This window comes from Agelaius tricolor, unplaced genomic scaffold (assembly GCF_023055355.1).
Source record: "Agelaius tricolor isolate 1412-34295 unplaced genomic scaffold, bAgeTri1.0.p SCAF_3, whole genome shotgun sequence".
Taxonomy (NCBI): domain Eukaryota; kingdom Metazoa; phylum Chordata; class Aves; order Passeriformes; family Icteridae; genus Agelaius; species Agelaius tricolor.
In genome coordinates this window covers 39,825,023-39,841,437 of record NW_027269263.1, presented here as the reverse complement: position 1 = coordinate 39,841,437, position 16,415 = coordinate 39,825,023, and the positions used below count along the sequence as shown (strand labels likewise).

Here is a 16,415-nt window from a genome sequence, read left to right as displayed (position 1 = left end):
ATATATTGGCTGTCTTGCAGAAGGAAAAGGGAGAGCATTTTTACTGCAAACATTACAAAATTTATTAGAAATGTAATCCAGTGGAGAAAAACAACAAGGGACAGAGAATGAAGGGATATTAGCTATGGCAAAATTACATAGCTGCTGAAGCTTTTAGTGTGTGATTTCCTGTTTGCTTGTTACTTAACAGCTTGTATTTCAGAGGAGTGTGAAAGGGAGAGAAGAAAAAAATGTAATAAAAGTAAAACCAAACAGGAAGACTGAAAAATGAGGTTCAGGGGGCAGAAAAGGAAGGAGGGTATTGGTTATGCAACTACAGTAGGATTAGCTGTCATGAACTACAGAGAGGAGAAAGGGAAGGTGCTTGAAAATAAGGATGACCAAATAAAGCAGGAGGGGGAATAGCAATCTAAAAACTAAGGAAAGCAAGAAAGCATTAAATAATCCTTAAGGGAATGTAGAAGTTAAGATAAATTTGTTTCCTTATATGAAAGGTAGTTCGAAATGGGATGATACAGTGTGCTTGGGGAAAAATGTTAATTTAATTGCCCTATTAAAATTGTATACTGGCTGTTTATGGGATAGCCCATGTAAGTGCCATTAAAAGCCAATTGGACAAAGGTTTCTTTGTGTGTATATATGTATATACAGGTTTCTTGTGTATATAATCTTTGTGTATATATATACAGGTGTCTTGTGTATATAATCTGAGATTATTCCCTAATTCCCTATTAATTGTATACCTTAGCAAAGCTTGTTGAATAATAACTGTATGTATACTGAATATATAAAAATTTCTTTCCATATTTTGCATTATGATGAAAAGTGGGATCTGTTAGTTATGTCAGAATAGGTACACATGATACACAGGGTATTGACTTTTGTAAGCTATATTTTGTAAGCTCATGAAATGTACTCTTGAGAGGAGACAGAACCGGTACTGTACTTTTTTGGCTTCCTTTTATTTTGCTTGTTCTCTGTTCATGGTTTATTGCTTTCCTGAGGCATTGTGCTAGACTGGTGGTTGAAAAAGAAATGAGCAATTACCTACCTGTATGCTTTTCTTTGCCACATTTTCTTATTCCTCTTCAGACGCCTCCAAAACATCTGTTGAACATAACCATGTTGGTTTGTCCCAATTGGTGTGTGTTTTAAAGAAATGCTCTGATATCATGCCAAGTCCTTAGAATTGAGCATATCTGATTTAAATTGCCTCATCTGGCTTTTAAAGTAATGATTTTCTTGCTCATCAGTGTCATTCCCTCACAAACAATGCATGCCCATTTCTCTTAAGGCTGCCCACTTGAAACATGCTTGTGTTGAAATTTAGGTGGCAAAATTTGTGTGGCCTTAGCTGTTGGCTCCTGCTCTGTGTTGATTGGAAAGCTGAGAATTACCATGCACCAGAAAGCAGGTGTGTAGCTCCAGGAGGTGTAATTCATTCCTAGCCACAGAGCAAATGAGTTCCTCAGCTGGAAGTAGTGAAATACAGAATCTGTGTGCTTTTATTGCCCTTCACTTGTGAAGCACACTGTTGCAAGGAGGCATAAAGTTCTCAGTAATCTAACAAGAAAAGAACATTTATTGTGGTGCCTACTTATCCACTTGACCCCTTTCTCACACTCAAATCCTGTTCCATTTGTTTTCAGCTTATGTGTTTTTATAGATGTGTTCATTAGCGTGAATAAGCTAAACAAAATTTTGTCATATCAAGCTGTAAATCCTGTTATACTTTAAAAGTATTTTTACTAATAATTGTTTCTTTTAAAATTAGATTTATTTATAGTGGCTGTGCACGTATTAGTGATGGGGAAAAAATGCAGCTTAATGCTTTTAAACTGCATATGGCTCTACATGTCAACAGAATCCCCAACACACTGGGATGTACAGTGTTCTCTTGATGGTGGCATAGCAGGCCTTTTAAATAGAATGTGCAGGTATCATGATAAAGTAGTTATCTGTTCATGCATAAAGGGAATAGCATCATTGGTTCTGTCAAATCTAGGTGGAGGCCACATTTGGCCTCAACTCATAGGGTTTGTTATTCCTACCACACAAGGAGCTTCTGTGCCCAAATGTAGGAACTCTTGTGCATAAAATTTAATTAACATCTTGGTAAACAGTCCATTCTAGTTAGCAGAAAGTTCTTAGTTGTAGTCTTGGTTATCATGACCAGGCTGAATTTCCTCCCCCTCTCCAATACCTCAGTCTAAAGTCAGCCCAGTCTCGATATAAAATCTCTACCTGCTTGTTAAAAGTAGGCTCTAGTGTCTGCTCTGTAACTAGACTGTGCAGGCATTAACAGTTTGTATTTGTATACTTTAGGGTTGAGTATAAACCCTACTGAGACAGATGCTGCTGCTCTAGAAGGACCTTTCAGTCCCAAGATTGTGTGAGGAAAGGGCTAAGTGGTGGCAGTTGCAAATTGTATCATGGAGAGGTCTAATTTGATTATAAAAGGGTGTTGTGAAGCACTTTCAAGTGTAGCGGAGTACTGGGCATTTGTTTTCTTGGGAAATCTGGATTCATTAAATGTTTTTACTAGAGGAGGAAATTTTCTGGAATCTTTATGCCCCAGGGAAAGACTTTACGATGTTACTTTTCTTAGACTTAATTAGGGAAAATTTAATGTCTGTCTTCATTTAAAGAAATAAGTGCATTAACATAATCATTGCATATGAGCACTGTAAAGTAGGTAGCACCTAGCAAGTATTTCCAGGTATATTTCTGTGAGAAAAAGGAGTTTAATTTCTGAAAAACAAAGACTATACCTAATTTTAGTGATAGCCCATGTGTCATGCATTACTAAACTAATACATGACAAAAGAGGGAAAAGGAAACCAAAAATTGGCATTGATCTTTATGAATCTTTCTGATCTCTTTAATGAAGAGAGGAAAGCTCTGTGATATTTGACTGTAAAACTTTCATTTCTAAAATAAAATAAAAAACGCTAGGAGAAAATGTAACTTTGCTTTACATGTTGATTTAAAAATATAATCAAAAATGAGTCATTGCTGATAGGCAAGCAATGGATTTGTCTTAAAAAAATACATGGAAGTTGTGTCCACCAAGTTTAAGTGAAACTACTCCACAGTAGAGCAGTAAGAAGAGAATTTTAAACAACAACAGCTATTTTACATGTTTGTTTTCAATTTATTAGCTTTTTTCCTCAGAGGAAAAAAAAGTGGAAAAAATGGGAGGGGACACTGAATGACAACTTTTTGTCCTGAAAATTTGTTTCTCTTTCTGAGCCCTTTCATTTTCAGAATGCAACATTTTGTGTTGTATATCTCAGATCAACTTATTTAAAATAAACAATTTTTCAATGAGATGATATTAAAACCTTTGAATACCACTAGGAGAGCTTGCCAGAGAAACCCTTGAGAAAATTCATAATTCCAGATTAATTGCAGGGTTGGCTTTGAATGGAGTAAATAATACATGAACCACATATTGAATGATGAGAATTAAACGAAATACTCAATTCATTCAGTAAGCTCATTTCCTCTTCAGCACATTAAATGAGACAGAAGTTCTAGAGGGATAAAAAGTCACATAAAAGACCATCAGAATGTGTTGATACTGGGATGCCAAGTGAAGGTTGCAAAACAAGCTGACACTCCTTTTTTTTGCTTGCAGCCTAATTTTAAAAATGCCTTTTTAAGGGGACGTTGATATTAAAAGACTCCACTTATGTTTACCTTTTGTTAAAAGATATCTTGTGAAGGATTCATTGCCCATTCTGTGAAATAGCTTTAAGATCCTTAGGTGAAAATCATTGCTGAGTTCAAAATAGTTCATAGGTATGACTAAGTCAAGTCCTTTCTTACAACTTTTCATATATGTGGATGGATCACAGGCATCATAAGTAGTTGTGCTGTACTCAGGTGTTTTGCAGAGTTTTTCCTTATTTTTGTCATGTTTTAGTGTTTGGATATGGCATGTGTTTTGCTTTTGATCAGGCTTTTTTGCTGTCCCTTGGGTCATGTTAGTATAATAGTATACTATATATGTAGTATAATCTGTGATAGTTATTAACTCACTACCTTGTGTGACTGCTGTCCAAAATGCCAACAGAGATCAGCAGGAAGAAAATGTAAGTTGATATAACAATGAAATGTTAGAAATTGGTTTCTTTGTAGTGAAAGTCTAAAGCTACTCAGTAACAGAGCTGTAAAGATCTAAATGTGTGCACCATTTGAAAGCGTTTGCTTATTGTATTCTTACACAGACTTGGAAGTAATATTATTTGATCTCTTTAGAGTGTGAATTTGTTTCCAAACAGTGGGAAAGAAAAGGATGTTAGGTCTTCATCTCTAAATAATATTCAAAAGCTTAATTTTTCTACTGTCATCATCCTTACAAACTTCTTGCTGACCAGAGACTCCCAGGAAAAAATAAAGAAGAGAAACAATATTCTGACACAGGCAGTGTTTTGAAATGGAACATTCCACATTCAATATCCATTATTCAGGAAAAAAAAAAAAGAAAATTAGTTTGTGTTTATATATTTTTAGGTAATTTGAAAGATAATTTTAGTTGAGTGTTAAGTGTTTTGTTATATTGCAGGGGAGTGAGGGGAAAGTAATTTTGCTTTCTGAAATGTTTCTGTTTTTGTTGTGTATAAGTTGTACAGCATTGTCAGGCATTCTGAGCATGTGGTGCTATTCCCTATGCTGATGATACTGCAATGCCTTGAGTTTGCATGAGGTTTTTTCCTTTTCTTAAATAACAACAAAGTGTTTGAAAAAAATGTTAATCTTTGCTCCATTAGTGCCCTTGAGAAATTTCTTTGCAGACATAATTCTGTATTTGTATTTGGGCATGAAGTTTATTACTTAAATATTATGAAGTTCTGCATCAGTACTACAGTGTAAAAGTTGTATATCCCTCATGTTACTGTGTCTTACTAATGCTTATTCAGAGTTCAGAGTATTAAAAATTGAACATCTGTGGTGGATTAGGGTGTAAAACAAAAAGTCTTTCAACAAGCAGTAAACTGTATGTCAAGTATAGAAATAAGCCCTGTTTAAAATTGTTTTAACTTTTTCTACAGAGCACACCTGCAACATCGATACCAACAGTTCAAGTACAGGGCCAGCAGATGAATTTGCAGCCACCTTCATACACTGCAGCAAGTCAACATGCAGAGCAAATGAAAAAACCTGGACAGAACTTCATGTGTCTGTGGCAATCTTGTAAAAAGTAAATAGCTTCTTTATTTACCTTTTACTCATATGTAACAGATGCTTGTATATAGAAGATGATTCTACAAGTTCCATCCATTCTGTTTCCTTAAGTTACCTTAAAGTTTGTCAGTGGGGAAAAGAAAAAGTGAAAAGTATTGAGGAAATTGAATGAGATGGGGGAAGGCAGGACACTTTACTCCTCTGAGTTATACTTCAGAGCATAAAATGAGTATTATGTCACTTTTTTGAAGTATATTGATTTTTTAGTAACAAAAAATAGTTGTGTGGTTAATTTAAAAGAATTCTGACCTCTGAAACTTGTTCTCTGTGTTGCACATATAAAATAGTTCTTGTACTGCAGTTACAAATCATGGCTTGACATTTTCTTGTGTTTCCAGTTCTGCAAGAGCAGGATGTTGCACTTCAATGTCCTGGTCACAGTCTTACTTAGCTTATGACTAATTTTGGTAATTATACCATTTGTGTTCCAGAGGACGCCATTCTCTTGAAAGGAAGTAGTAAGAAACTGGCTCTTAAGACTAGACAGCTATGATTAATTTTTCTTTTAATTTGCTTCTGTTCTTAGAGAGGAGTGAACTACTAGACATTTAGATGGAGGCTTATAAAGCTTGATAGAATTCTTATGGAAAGTATGTGTATCTTGACACTGACTTTTAAAATAACTTGGATTTGTGAATATGCTTAGTTTGTGGGCAAGGGCAGAGAGTTGGTGAACAAAAGGTAGTTGTCAAATAGCTACTTTGAAAACTGGAGACAAATTGTGAGTGAGAAAAATTGCATAACGTATAGGATGGTATAAAAAAGAGTGACAGCCTCATCGCTGTAGGATGACAAAGGGACAATAAAGCTGATTTAAGCAAAAGCTGGTGGGAAATTTAAAAATTAAGATGAAAAGATGGGGAAGTTTAACTGTTTGGAATGGATAGTGAAAATAAGACATTTGAACAGAATTATAGGAATAGTGAATGAGGGTTAGTATGAAACCCCTGAAGGTGTAATTTCTGTTTGTTTCATTCCTTGCAAACATAATTCTAAGATCATTCAGTCTATGCAAGACTATGCAAGACTTTCAGTCAGTTTTAAATCATTGCACTATTTTCACTTTAAAAGTGATTTTTCTTTCTTTGATAGGTGACACTTCTCTATGTAAGAAATATATGTAAGGCTTTACTTGCTCTGCAGTTTCCTCCCTTACTACTAGTAAATAGAACCAAAGAGCCACAGTCTGCTGGCTCCACAGTAGATGCATTAATTCATGCCTAGGTGTGGGTAGGTTGCATTGAGGTTGGAATGAAAGGCTGGGGCAGTGTCACACAGAAGCCTTGCCAACTTGTAACATGTCAGAGAGTTTGCTGAACTATAGTTTCAAAGTATAAGTCACCAACTTTATTCCATGTCTAAGGTTACATAGGATAAACTGTGTTGGGGCTGGAGGAGGAGCAGTAGTATTAAATTACCTTACATTATCAGTCTTTTTGTAGTCTGTCTTCAAATACAACTCCAGGAGGTTTACCTGAGACTGAAGTTCAGGGCTACAAGGCCATTGATCTCTGTATTTTGCTCCTTGCCTAGTGTATTATTTCTGTTGCTTTAGTTTATCTGGCTGTTACTTCCTGTACTGCTTTTCTTTCATGCTTAAATTGCATTCTTTTCAAAAGCTTTCAGGCATTTTTTGCATTAATATATTTAGTTCATATGACAGCTCTTGTTTTTATGCTCTCACCTTTAAAATAGGTATTTCAGTCCCAGCCTAAAATCAATTTAGATAAACATTGCACTCGACCTTCTCTGTGGTGAAGAGAGAACCAAAATGTTAAGTTAGCATTTTCCTCAAATATGTATTGTTTATTCATATTCCTTAAACAGCCTGATTATAAACAGGTATATAAAATCTCCTGTAGGCTTCCTGGTTCTGTTAGATGTAAAGAAAAATCTGGAATTGCCACCTGTTCTTTTTTTGTTTGTAGCTCTCAATCTTAGCTGCTTTTATTGAGTAATTTAAATGGGAAACAAGAAGATTCTTTTGAGTGGGTCATTAGTCTGTGTGAACTTCACATTCACTTCTTGGTTTCATTCTCAATTGCTTAGCATTTTTTTGCTAGGATTAAGCAGGCAGTTTCATCACAGTAGAATGATAGAATACGGGGGGTTTTTTTGTGATATTTGTAGCTAACTGGAAAGATACAACAGGAGGCACATTGGAAAAAATAATTTTCACCTGTTTCTCTATGCATGTTCTTTAGTTTAATTCTCAAAAAAATACCAACATTATCTTTGCTTCAAAAATGCAATGCAGAAGTCAGTGAAGGCCTTAAACATTTTAGTGTGAAGCAGGATAAATATGAATAAATAAAATAGTGTGTTCTTTTCCTACTGACTAATTTGGCTGCTCCAGTCAGCAACGTTCCAGTGGTGTGTATTGGTGGTTTGGTTTGGATTTTTTAGGACTGAATTAGGAAACATTAGACCAAGATTTGAAATGCCACAGGTTTAGTAGTGTCTAAAAACTACAATGAGATGAGGCTGAATTATGCAAATAGTTGAAATGATTGGTCTCTGGCAGATCTGTTCACATTTAATATCTGAAGTGAAAGTAAAATTCTAAAAGGTGTCAGTCAGCACATTACTTTGCATTAAGGATGTAACAGAAAGTAGGTGTTTTCCTTTGAACTTCAGCTGTCTGCAGGTACTGCTAATTGTATGCAGCTTAATTTAAAAGCTGCTGTTTTGTTTCCCAGGCAGGCAGATGTCTGCTCTTGAATTGCTTTGTATTTAAAAAGTAAATTGAAAATGCTATTGAATCTCCAGTGCCTGTCAAGTCAGCTGTTAATGTTCTGTTCAGCAGTTGAACAGAACCATGGATGAATTAAGTGTGTAACAAGAGTCTAGACTGAACTGACCATATTGTCAGTAGGGAAGCTTTTTTTATTACAATAGTTAGGTGTTTCTCTAAGGAAAAAGAGTTTTTCTCTGCAAAATGGTACTAAGTTTGAATCTTTTTAGGTCAGTGATTGAAGTGTATAACACTGAATATATTAAACAGTGAATGAGTCAATATAGCTGAAATAGCTTTATTTTTATGAAGCTTTGCCACGTTGAGTGAAATGTTTTGCGCTGTATTTTGGATTTCACTTAGGCCATGAAATTTGCTTCATCTGTGCCAGAAATTATTATTTTATTATTCATAAAATGGCTAGTGCCAGGCTTAAGCTGATTCCCCTTTATTGTGGGAAGATCTTTCTGTCCTCTGAAACACCCACTGTAGAGACATTTTATTTTCATTTCCTACTATGGGTTATCTGGACCAACAGCAAGAGCCAGGTATTGCTCCTTCTCAGCTGCCCTTCAGTAGGAGGTAACTGGCATGTAAAAGATGAATGCTTTTAAGGAGAGTAGTATTTATTGCCAGTGCAGAAGGTAATTGCTGTATTACAGGTGGTTACTGCAATAGCATTCAGTTTATAACTAAGACTTGTTTATGGGTGAAATTAGCTCTTTGATGTTGTTATAGTGTTCAGGTATCAGTATCTGTACACTTAGGCCTAGGCATCAGTTGCAAGTATGTTTGCATAGTGGACACTGCTGAAATTAGTACCGGGATGTGGAGGGAGGGGGCTGAATCACAGCACTCACTGAACAGCTGTTCATAAGCTGAGAGTGTGTGAGGGCAGCTGCTGGCAGTAACTTCCCAAATGGCAGCAGCTAGGTTTCTAGGCCTCTTTGGTCCAAACATTAAGTGGATATTGATGAGCTGGGTTAGTTGTATTGAAGTGAATTTTGAGCAGCTAAATCCTTAGGCCATTTTTTCTCTGTTGGAGTAAGGGGCCTAATTTGTAACATCTGACATACATAAGGTGTATATGTAGACTAAACAAGCCCTAATGTTTTGAGTCATTCACTATTTTCATGTCATGTATTTTGAAACACAGCAATTCTCTTTTACCAGCTTATATATGTTACAATAGCACATCATTTGTCTCCATGAGATTGGAGGTAGCCTAGGTTGCAGCAGTCATGCATTGGTGGAGCTTGCAGTCTTGAGAAAGTTAGGTCAGGTAAGGAGTCAAATCAGGCTCTTGAACTTGAAGAAGGCAGACTTCTTGCTGTTAGGAAAGGTTCTTGGGGAAAGAGGAGTGGAACAGAGCTGGAAAAACTGGAACTGAACCTGGCAAGGTACACAGAAAATAACAGGAAGGGCTTGTATAGGTACATTTATGAGAAAAGGAATGTCAAAGGAGGTGTACCCTTGCTGGTGAACAGGTAAGAGCAAACAATGCCAGCATGGCTTCAGCAAGGCAAAATCCTGTCTGACCAACCTAGTGGCTTTCTGTGATGGAATAACTGCATCAGAGGGTGAGGAGAGAGCTACAGGTATAATTTATCTGGAATTCTGTAAAGCCTTTGACATGGTCCCCCACAACATCCTTCTTCCTAAATTGGAGGGAGATGGATCTGATAAGTGGACTGGTAGATGAATTAGGGATTGATTGGACAGTCACATTCAGAGGGTGGTGATCAGTAGCTAAGAGTCTTGATGGATTTCAGTGACACATGGTGTCCCTCACAGGTCTGTACTGGGACCAGTGTTATCTAATATTTTCATTAATGCCATGGATGAGGGGATCGAGTGCACCCTCAGCACGTTTGCAGTGACACTGAGCTGAGTGGTGCAGTTGACACACCTGGAGCACAGGATGCCATCCAGAGGGACCTGGACAGGCCTGAGCAGTGGGTACATGGGAATCTCATGGGGTTTGACAAGACCAAGGGCAGGGTGCTGCACCTGGGTTGGGGCAAACCCTGGTATCAGCACAGGCTGGGGATGGACAGATGGAGAGCAGCCCTGCTGAGAAGGGCTGGGGGTGCTGGGGGAGGAGAGGCTGCACATGACCCAGCCATGGGCACTCCCAGCACAGAGAGCCAGTCAAGGGAGGTGATTCTGCCCTTACACTCTGCTCCAGTGAGACCCCACCTGCAGTGGGGTCCCCAGCACAGAGCATCCAGCTCTGGGGTCCCCAGCACAGGAAGGACATGGACCTGCTGGAATGAGTCCAGAGGAGGGCCACCAAGTTGATCAGATTTAAATAAGGTCTGAATCTGACTGCTAGTGGAGAAGAAAAATGGGAGAAGGAACATAAGAGATTATCTTCTATAAATATATTGTGTATTTTTATATATAAATATAAAAATATATTATGTAAACCTCATCTAGTTAAGCTGTTTATAGTTTGTTGCTGTATATTGCAGAGAATGGGTCTGTTGGATTTAACATGCATTATTTCTTTGGTGAAGTGTAAGTAGAAAATAGAACCATGATATTTCAATCAAGTTTGGAAAAAATCATATTGACATTTATTGGTAGCTCACTGGTAACATGTATACTTATTTTTCCCTTCAAAATTTTGCAACTTTCCATTTATCAATGTGTGTCTCAATTCAGAAAAAAAAAATGTTGACCACTATGAGTTCATGTTTGTTGGATTTGTACTTAACCATTCACTGGGGACAAAAAAATAAACTAAATTCCCCTCTCCTCTTTTTGTAGGTGGTTTCAGACACCATCACAGGTTTTCTATCATGCAGCAACCGAGCATGGAGGAAAAGATGTGTACCCAGGGCAGTGCTTATGGGAGGGATGTGAACCTTTCCAGCGGCAGAGGTTTTCCTTCATTACCCATTTACAGGTACAGATTTTCTTTCACATATTACTTCAGAAAACTATAGGAATTTCATGGTAAATTTCCACACACCATTCTTACTGTCTTTCTCTTTTCCTCAAATAGGATAAACACTGTTCCAGAGATGCTTTGCTTGCAGGATTAAAGCAAGATGAACTTGGACAACCAGGAAATCAGAAGCCTTCCAATAAGTAAGAGATTTGAGCCTCATTAACAATAGAAAAAATAGGAGAATTAGAAATTATTGAAAGAGTTTGTTTATAACTTGCAATATCAGGTGAAACTCCATATGTTTAAGAATCTGTAATCAAATTTGAGGTCCATTCCAGTAAGACAAAAAGGGGAATAGATTCTGATGTGGTTGCAGTTACCTTAAAAAAAACCCAGGTAGTTCTTTAAAGCATATGGGTAAAAACTCTATGATGAACATTGTTCTCAACATGTTCCTGTATTTTTTTTGCCCAACTGGACAGCATTTTATAACTTTCCTTGTAACAGGGAAGTGCTTGTCATACAAATGGTAAGTTATTTATTGTGTACGGTTCATGTGTCACACAGCTGAGATGGATTGTTTTGTAACTTGCTGTATTCCTTCCAGTTTTGTGGTCTAAATGTGGGCTGATTTGATCCAGGAACTGTTGTAATAAACTTTCCTTTAAACAAGCAAGCAAGATAAATGATAGACTCCTCAGAGTCTTCTGATTTTGTGTTGCTATCTGAAATCAGATTTGGCTCTTCTCTTTCCCAGAATGATTTCGACCATGTGGAATTAATATTGCAGAGTACAATCCCATTGGTGTGAGGTTTTGGGGCTGGCTGTGTTAATAGTTGAATTGTTCAAGGTTCAGTTACTTGTGTAAGTGTGTCAAGACCTGGCCTTTGTTAGTAACTGACTGGAACCACTTTAGGTGTAATTACATGGTCCCAGGCAGATTTTTGCTCTTCTGTTTTGTGGCTTGTAAAACTGCTACCAAGCTGCTGGAGGCAGCAAAGAAAGTCAAGCTACGAAAACTGAGAAATTCAGTTTGAGAATCCTTTTATTTTTTAATATAAAAAAAAAATCTTAACACAGACTTATAATTGCTTTATGGGGCCTTGTTTCATTAAACTGAGCAACACTCAGACCTTGGAAAACCAGAGAAAGAAGAATTACGGTCATTTTGTCTTAAATAGTTGGTAAGTGAGAAGTGTAGGGCTGACACCATCTACTAGCACGATGTATTCTTAACTCAGCCTTTACATAATGTTCCATCACACAGATAACACATTCCAGTAGCTATGTGTCCTCAGAAGCTTCTTTTAAATTTGCACAGGTAGTCATAGGAAAAAAAACTGTTTGTACATCCCGTCTTCTGAGGCAGAATTCCCTAATTAGGTCAGATTCAGAAAGCAGGAATTTACACACATAACCAGTTGTTGCTAACTTACTGAGACTGCAATACCACAAGATACTAAGGATGTGGTTTCAGAACTCAAATTGAAATGAGAACATTCCTCTGCTCAAAATTGCATGTTTTATGTCTTGGAAAGATGTGCAGATGTGATGCATAGGGACATGGTTTAGTGGTGGATGTGGCAGTGGTTAATATTTAGACCTGGTGATTCTAGAAGTGTTTTCCAGCCTAAATGATTTTATGATTCTGTTCTGACTCTCTGTGACATTCCTTATTGCTTCTCACGGCTGTGCATTGTTTATGGAGAGGGAACTAGATTCAGTTTTTGTTAGATTTCATGCTAAATCAATTTGGTTTTTTTTAAAAAATGCTTATAGAACAAAAGAGTGGGCTTGCCACATGAGTGGAATCTATCTGCCTTACTGTGGGTTGAACACCAGTACGGGAGGTGGGCTGGAACAAATGGAAGAGATGAGACCTTTCTCTGTCAGCACTCAGAGCAGTTCATACACTTCCTGTCTTGTGAAGATGTAAAGGAGCCCTTTTTACTTTTACTCTCCTCCCTTAACAAACAGCAGGATTTTGGGGAAGGGTAGTGTGTCCTGTCCCCCACATTACCTTACAGCACTGCTCCACAGTTCTGTTAGCACAGCTGAAAAGAGCATCCAGCAGCTACATGAGGGACACAAGAATTGATAATTTGCTTTCCAGAATGCATGACGTGTCAGCTGAAACCCTAAGCCCAGTCCAGCAGCTCACCTCAAGCTGTCTTACAGGTTCATGTTTGAAAGCTGTCTTTCAAGGTCTTGGCTTAATGTTCTTTTTTCTGAGTCCTAGAAGTGTGTTAGATATATCAGATATATCACAACTGATACTCCATATCATTAAACTCATGTATGGAGCTCTGAAGCAGCTGAAAAAGACCTGGTACTGAGACAAAGCATGTTTAAGTCATCAACTTTCAGGCATTTATTAGGTGAACTCTCTTTACTTAATCCCTCACTATTCAGTAACAATTACACCTACCTCAGAGACTTCAGATTGTGAGCGTTACCAGTGCTGGAAGTCAAACAGAGCACAGTGTGACAGACGAGGGCCCATTCCCTGATCATCTTTTCTGTCTACCATAACACCATACCCACTTCAAAAAATCTGTAATGGCTTTTCTAGAACCAGTTAGGCATTGTAAAGCTGCATTACAGAATTGGTTTTATACTTTAATTCTGTATTTCTTTGCATTTCTAGTTTTATTATTTTAACTCTTCTGGTTTTCAGAGGTAGCTGAGTGACTGTAGCTTTATGCATTGGAATCCTCTTGGGTTCAGGGTGATTTTTTTTTTCCTTGTTGGCACTGAAGCAAAGGTGAATATTCTTAATGCTCTGTGAGAGTGGGGCAGGAGATTACTTTAAATCACAACATAAATGGTAGAGTTTGAAGTTAAGTTGATAATACAATTAAAGAAATTCAAGAAATATAGATGTGTTGAGAGATACTTGCCCACAGACATACATCAATTCACTTGGTGTCTCAGTAACATTTTATCAATTTCTTTTTCTTCAAACTTAAAAAGAGAAGATAATTTTTAATATGTTCCTAATTTATTGCAGTTGTCCCTTTTTCAATATTTCTAGAATAGTAATTCAGCTTTCTAAAATATGGTATGATAACTGTTGAAGAGAGACATTCAGAACAGCCTCCATTGATGAATCCTTGTGCTTCTCAATACAGAGAAAATAAAAATCTTCCAGAAATTAAAAATGAAGACAGTAATTCTTTTTACTGTGCTACTTCTATGAACATGTCATTGCCTACTTTCTTAATTCAGCCCCTGCCATTCTCCTTTAACTTCATAAAGCCTTTTATTTACTTCCTATATTACATATTTTATTTTATATATTTTTATATGTATTATTTCTATTCAGGGAGGATGACAGAGTGATTATGAGCTAAGGTGTTAGGGAGGAGTCTGTCTCTTACTAAAGTAACCCAGTTTTTAGCTGGGCTTCCTTGCTGTTAGAACTTCAGATTACTAAGAAAGTCTCTCTAAATAGAGAATTCAAGTTTTATTCTTAGAATATTCACTTTCAGTATAAGATACCTAAATTAAACTCCTACAGGCTTTCATTCAAAAAAAAATAGAACATTTACATTTCATTTAAGCCACATTTACAAGTAAGCACTACTTAAACTTCTTAACCAAGTTCTACTAGGGTATGAAAGACTTCATAATAATATTGTTCAAAATATTGAAGTGTGGTGATATTTTTCACCACTAATACTTCAAACTGTGTTTTAGGATGACATTATGAGTAAATCATTAGGTGAAGTTGCATATTTATACATTCTGAACTCTGATGGCATGAGTAATTTCCAAGTCTTTATGTGAAATACAGCTTTGACTTTAGTGTTAATACTGAAAATGGAGAAATTGTTTATGCTAAGTTCGTTACACCCTGTTTAATTTATTAATCTCAGTCTAAAAGCTGCAGTAACAGGTAATTGGTTTTACAAATGTTTGATCTGATTTACCAGTTACATGTTTTATGTCTTATAACATAACTTATGTTATTTTATATTGCTCCTCATTAATCACAGTTAATACATATTTTATATTGTCTTAGTGTCTAATGGTCCCAATGAGCTTTGTCAACTTTTAAGTGGTTATACTTTAAGGACCTTCTCTGGCCAAATCTCAGATGGCATTTGCATAGCTGCTATCACAGTTCCTGTCTGATGGAACATCCCTTTAAATTGGTACACTTCAGGAAATGGCTGTGTTATTAGTACAATATATTACTTTTCCATCACAAATGTCAGGGGTGATGAGCAATACTTCTTCAAAAGAAGTGTTTTTTCACATAAAGTGCATGACTCTTAAGGGTTTACAATGAGGTTATCTCTGTGGAAGCAATCATGTATCAGCACCAAGTGTTAATGGATCTTTGTGTGTCTGTTCAGATAGGTTAAAAATGGTAAGATAAACTTTCCAAGTTGTTAATTGTCTAGAAAGCAGCACAAAGTTTATTTTTATTAATTCTTTCTTTACTAATGTAGGCAGCCAGCTGCAGGGGCTACTGCCTCTACTCCCAGAGCACAGAAGGCCATTGTGAATCATCCAAGTGCTGCCCTAATGGCATTAAGGAGAGGATCAAGGAACCTTGTCTTCAGAGATTTCACAGTTAGTATTGTTGCAATCAAGTATTAGATATTAATTGTTGCCTGCTATTAACTGCAGAGCTTTTACATTTTTTGTCTTTACTTTTGTAGGATGAAAAAGAGGGACCAATAACTAAACACATCCGATTAACAGCTGCCTTAATATTAAAAAATATTGGTAAATATTCAGAATGTGGTCGCAGGTAAGCACTGTGTAATTTTTCTGGTATCAGTGGGCACTGTTGTTTCTGTTCTTTCCAGTACCAAACATAGGTAGGTTTTACCTATCTATAAAAACCCTAGTAAGTATATTGACTGTACAATTTCTCTATCACTTCTGCACTGTCCTTCCCCACACAAATGCTCTGTGTCATCTTACCTACAGACAGCATTTGTGATCCAGATGATTGAAAAGTGGCATTTTCAATCCAGATGATTGAAAATTTGGCAGGTTAAATTTTAGGAGATAGATGAGAGAAGCCTTTGCTGTCCCTTTTCTTCCACAGCAGTACTGCATGATTCTGAAAGTTAATTCTTGTGTAAACAACTTCCAATGGCAGTACTGTTTAAATGCAGTTGAGAAAGGGGCAAAATGAGCTCTTAGGAACACCATCTTAAGGTGCACAGGGACATGATTGTGTTTCATACTTGCTGCCTCTCTATTGCTTTCCTCTCCAAACTTGGGTTAATGCTAATAAATGACCCAGCTTTCCTTTTACTTGTAGAAGATCCTTCAGTAAGTAAACAGTCCAATACTGACTCATGGAACTAAGCAGGAAATGCTCTTTTTGATCAAAAGTAGTAGTTAGTTACTGTGCCAGTGATCACCATGCATGCTGCTTCTTGTTTTTTCCAAGAACTTACAAGCTAAGTGTTTTCTTGGTTTTGTTTTGCATTAATTTGGCTTCATAATAGGAAAAGTAATGATTTCTAATGAGAATGTATTAATTTAATGTATTGTTCCAAAACATGTCA

At 36.8% G+C, this 16,415-nt stretch overlaps 1 protein-coding gene across 1 annotated transcript in view; it reads left to right on the top strand.

Moving 5' to 3' along the window:
* Nucleotides 1-16,415, top strand: part of ARID2 (AT-rich interaction domain 2) — a 93,475-nt gene that overhangs the window by 74,601 nt on the left and 2,459 nt on the right. Inside the window, exons 16-20 of the mRNA XM_071423554.1 lie at nucleotides 5,058-5,206; nucleotides 10,757-10,895; nucleotides 10,995-11,080; nucleotides 15,339-15,462; nucleotides 15,552-15,643. Coding sequence (XP_071279655.1) covers nucleotides 5,058-5,206; nucleotides 10,757-10,895; nucleotides 10,995-11,080; nucleotides 15,339-15,462; nucleotides 15,552-15,643 — 590 coding nt within the window. The remainder of the gene's footprint in view (nucleotides 1-5,057; nucleotides 5,207-10,756; nucleotides 10,896-10,994; nucleotides 11,081-15,338; nucleotides 15,463-15,551; nucleotides 15,644-16,415) is intronic.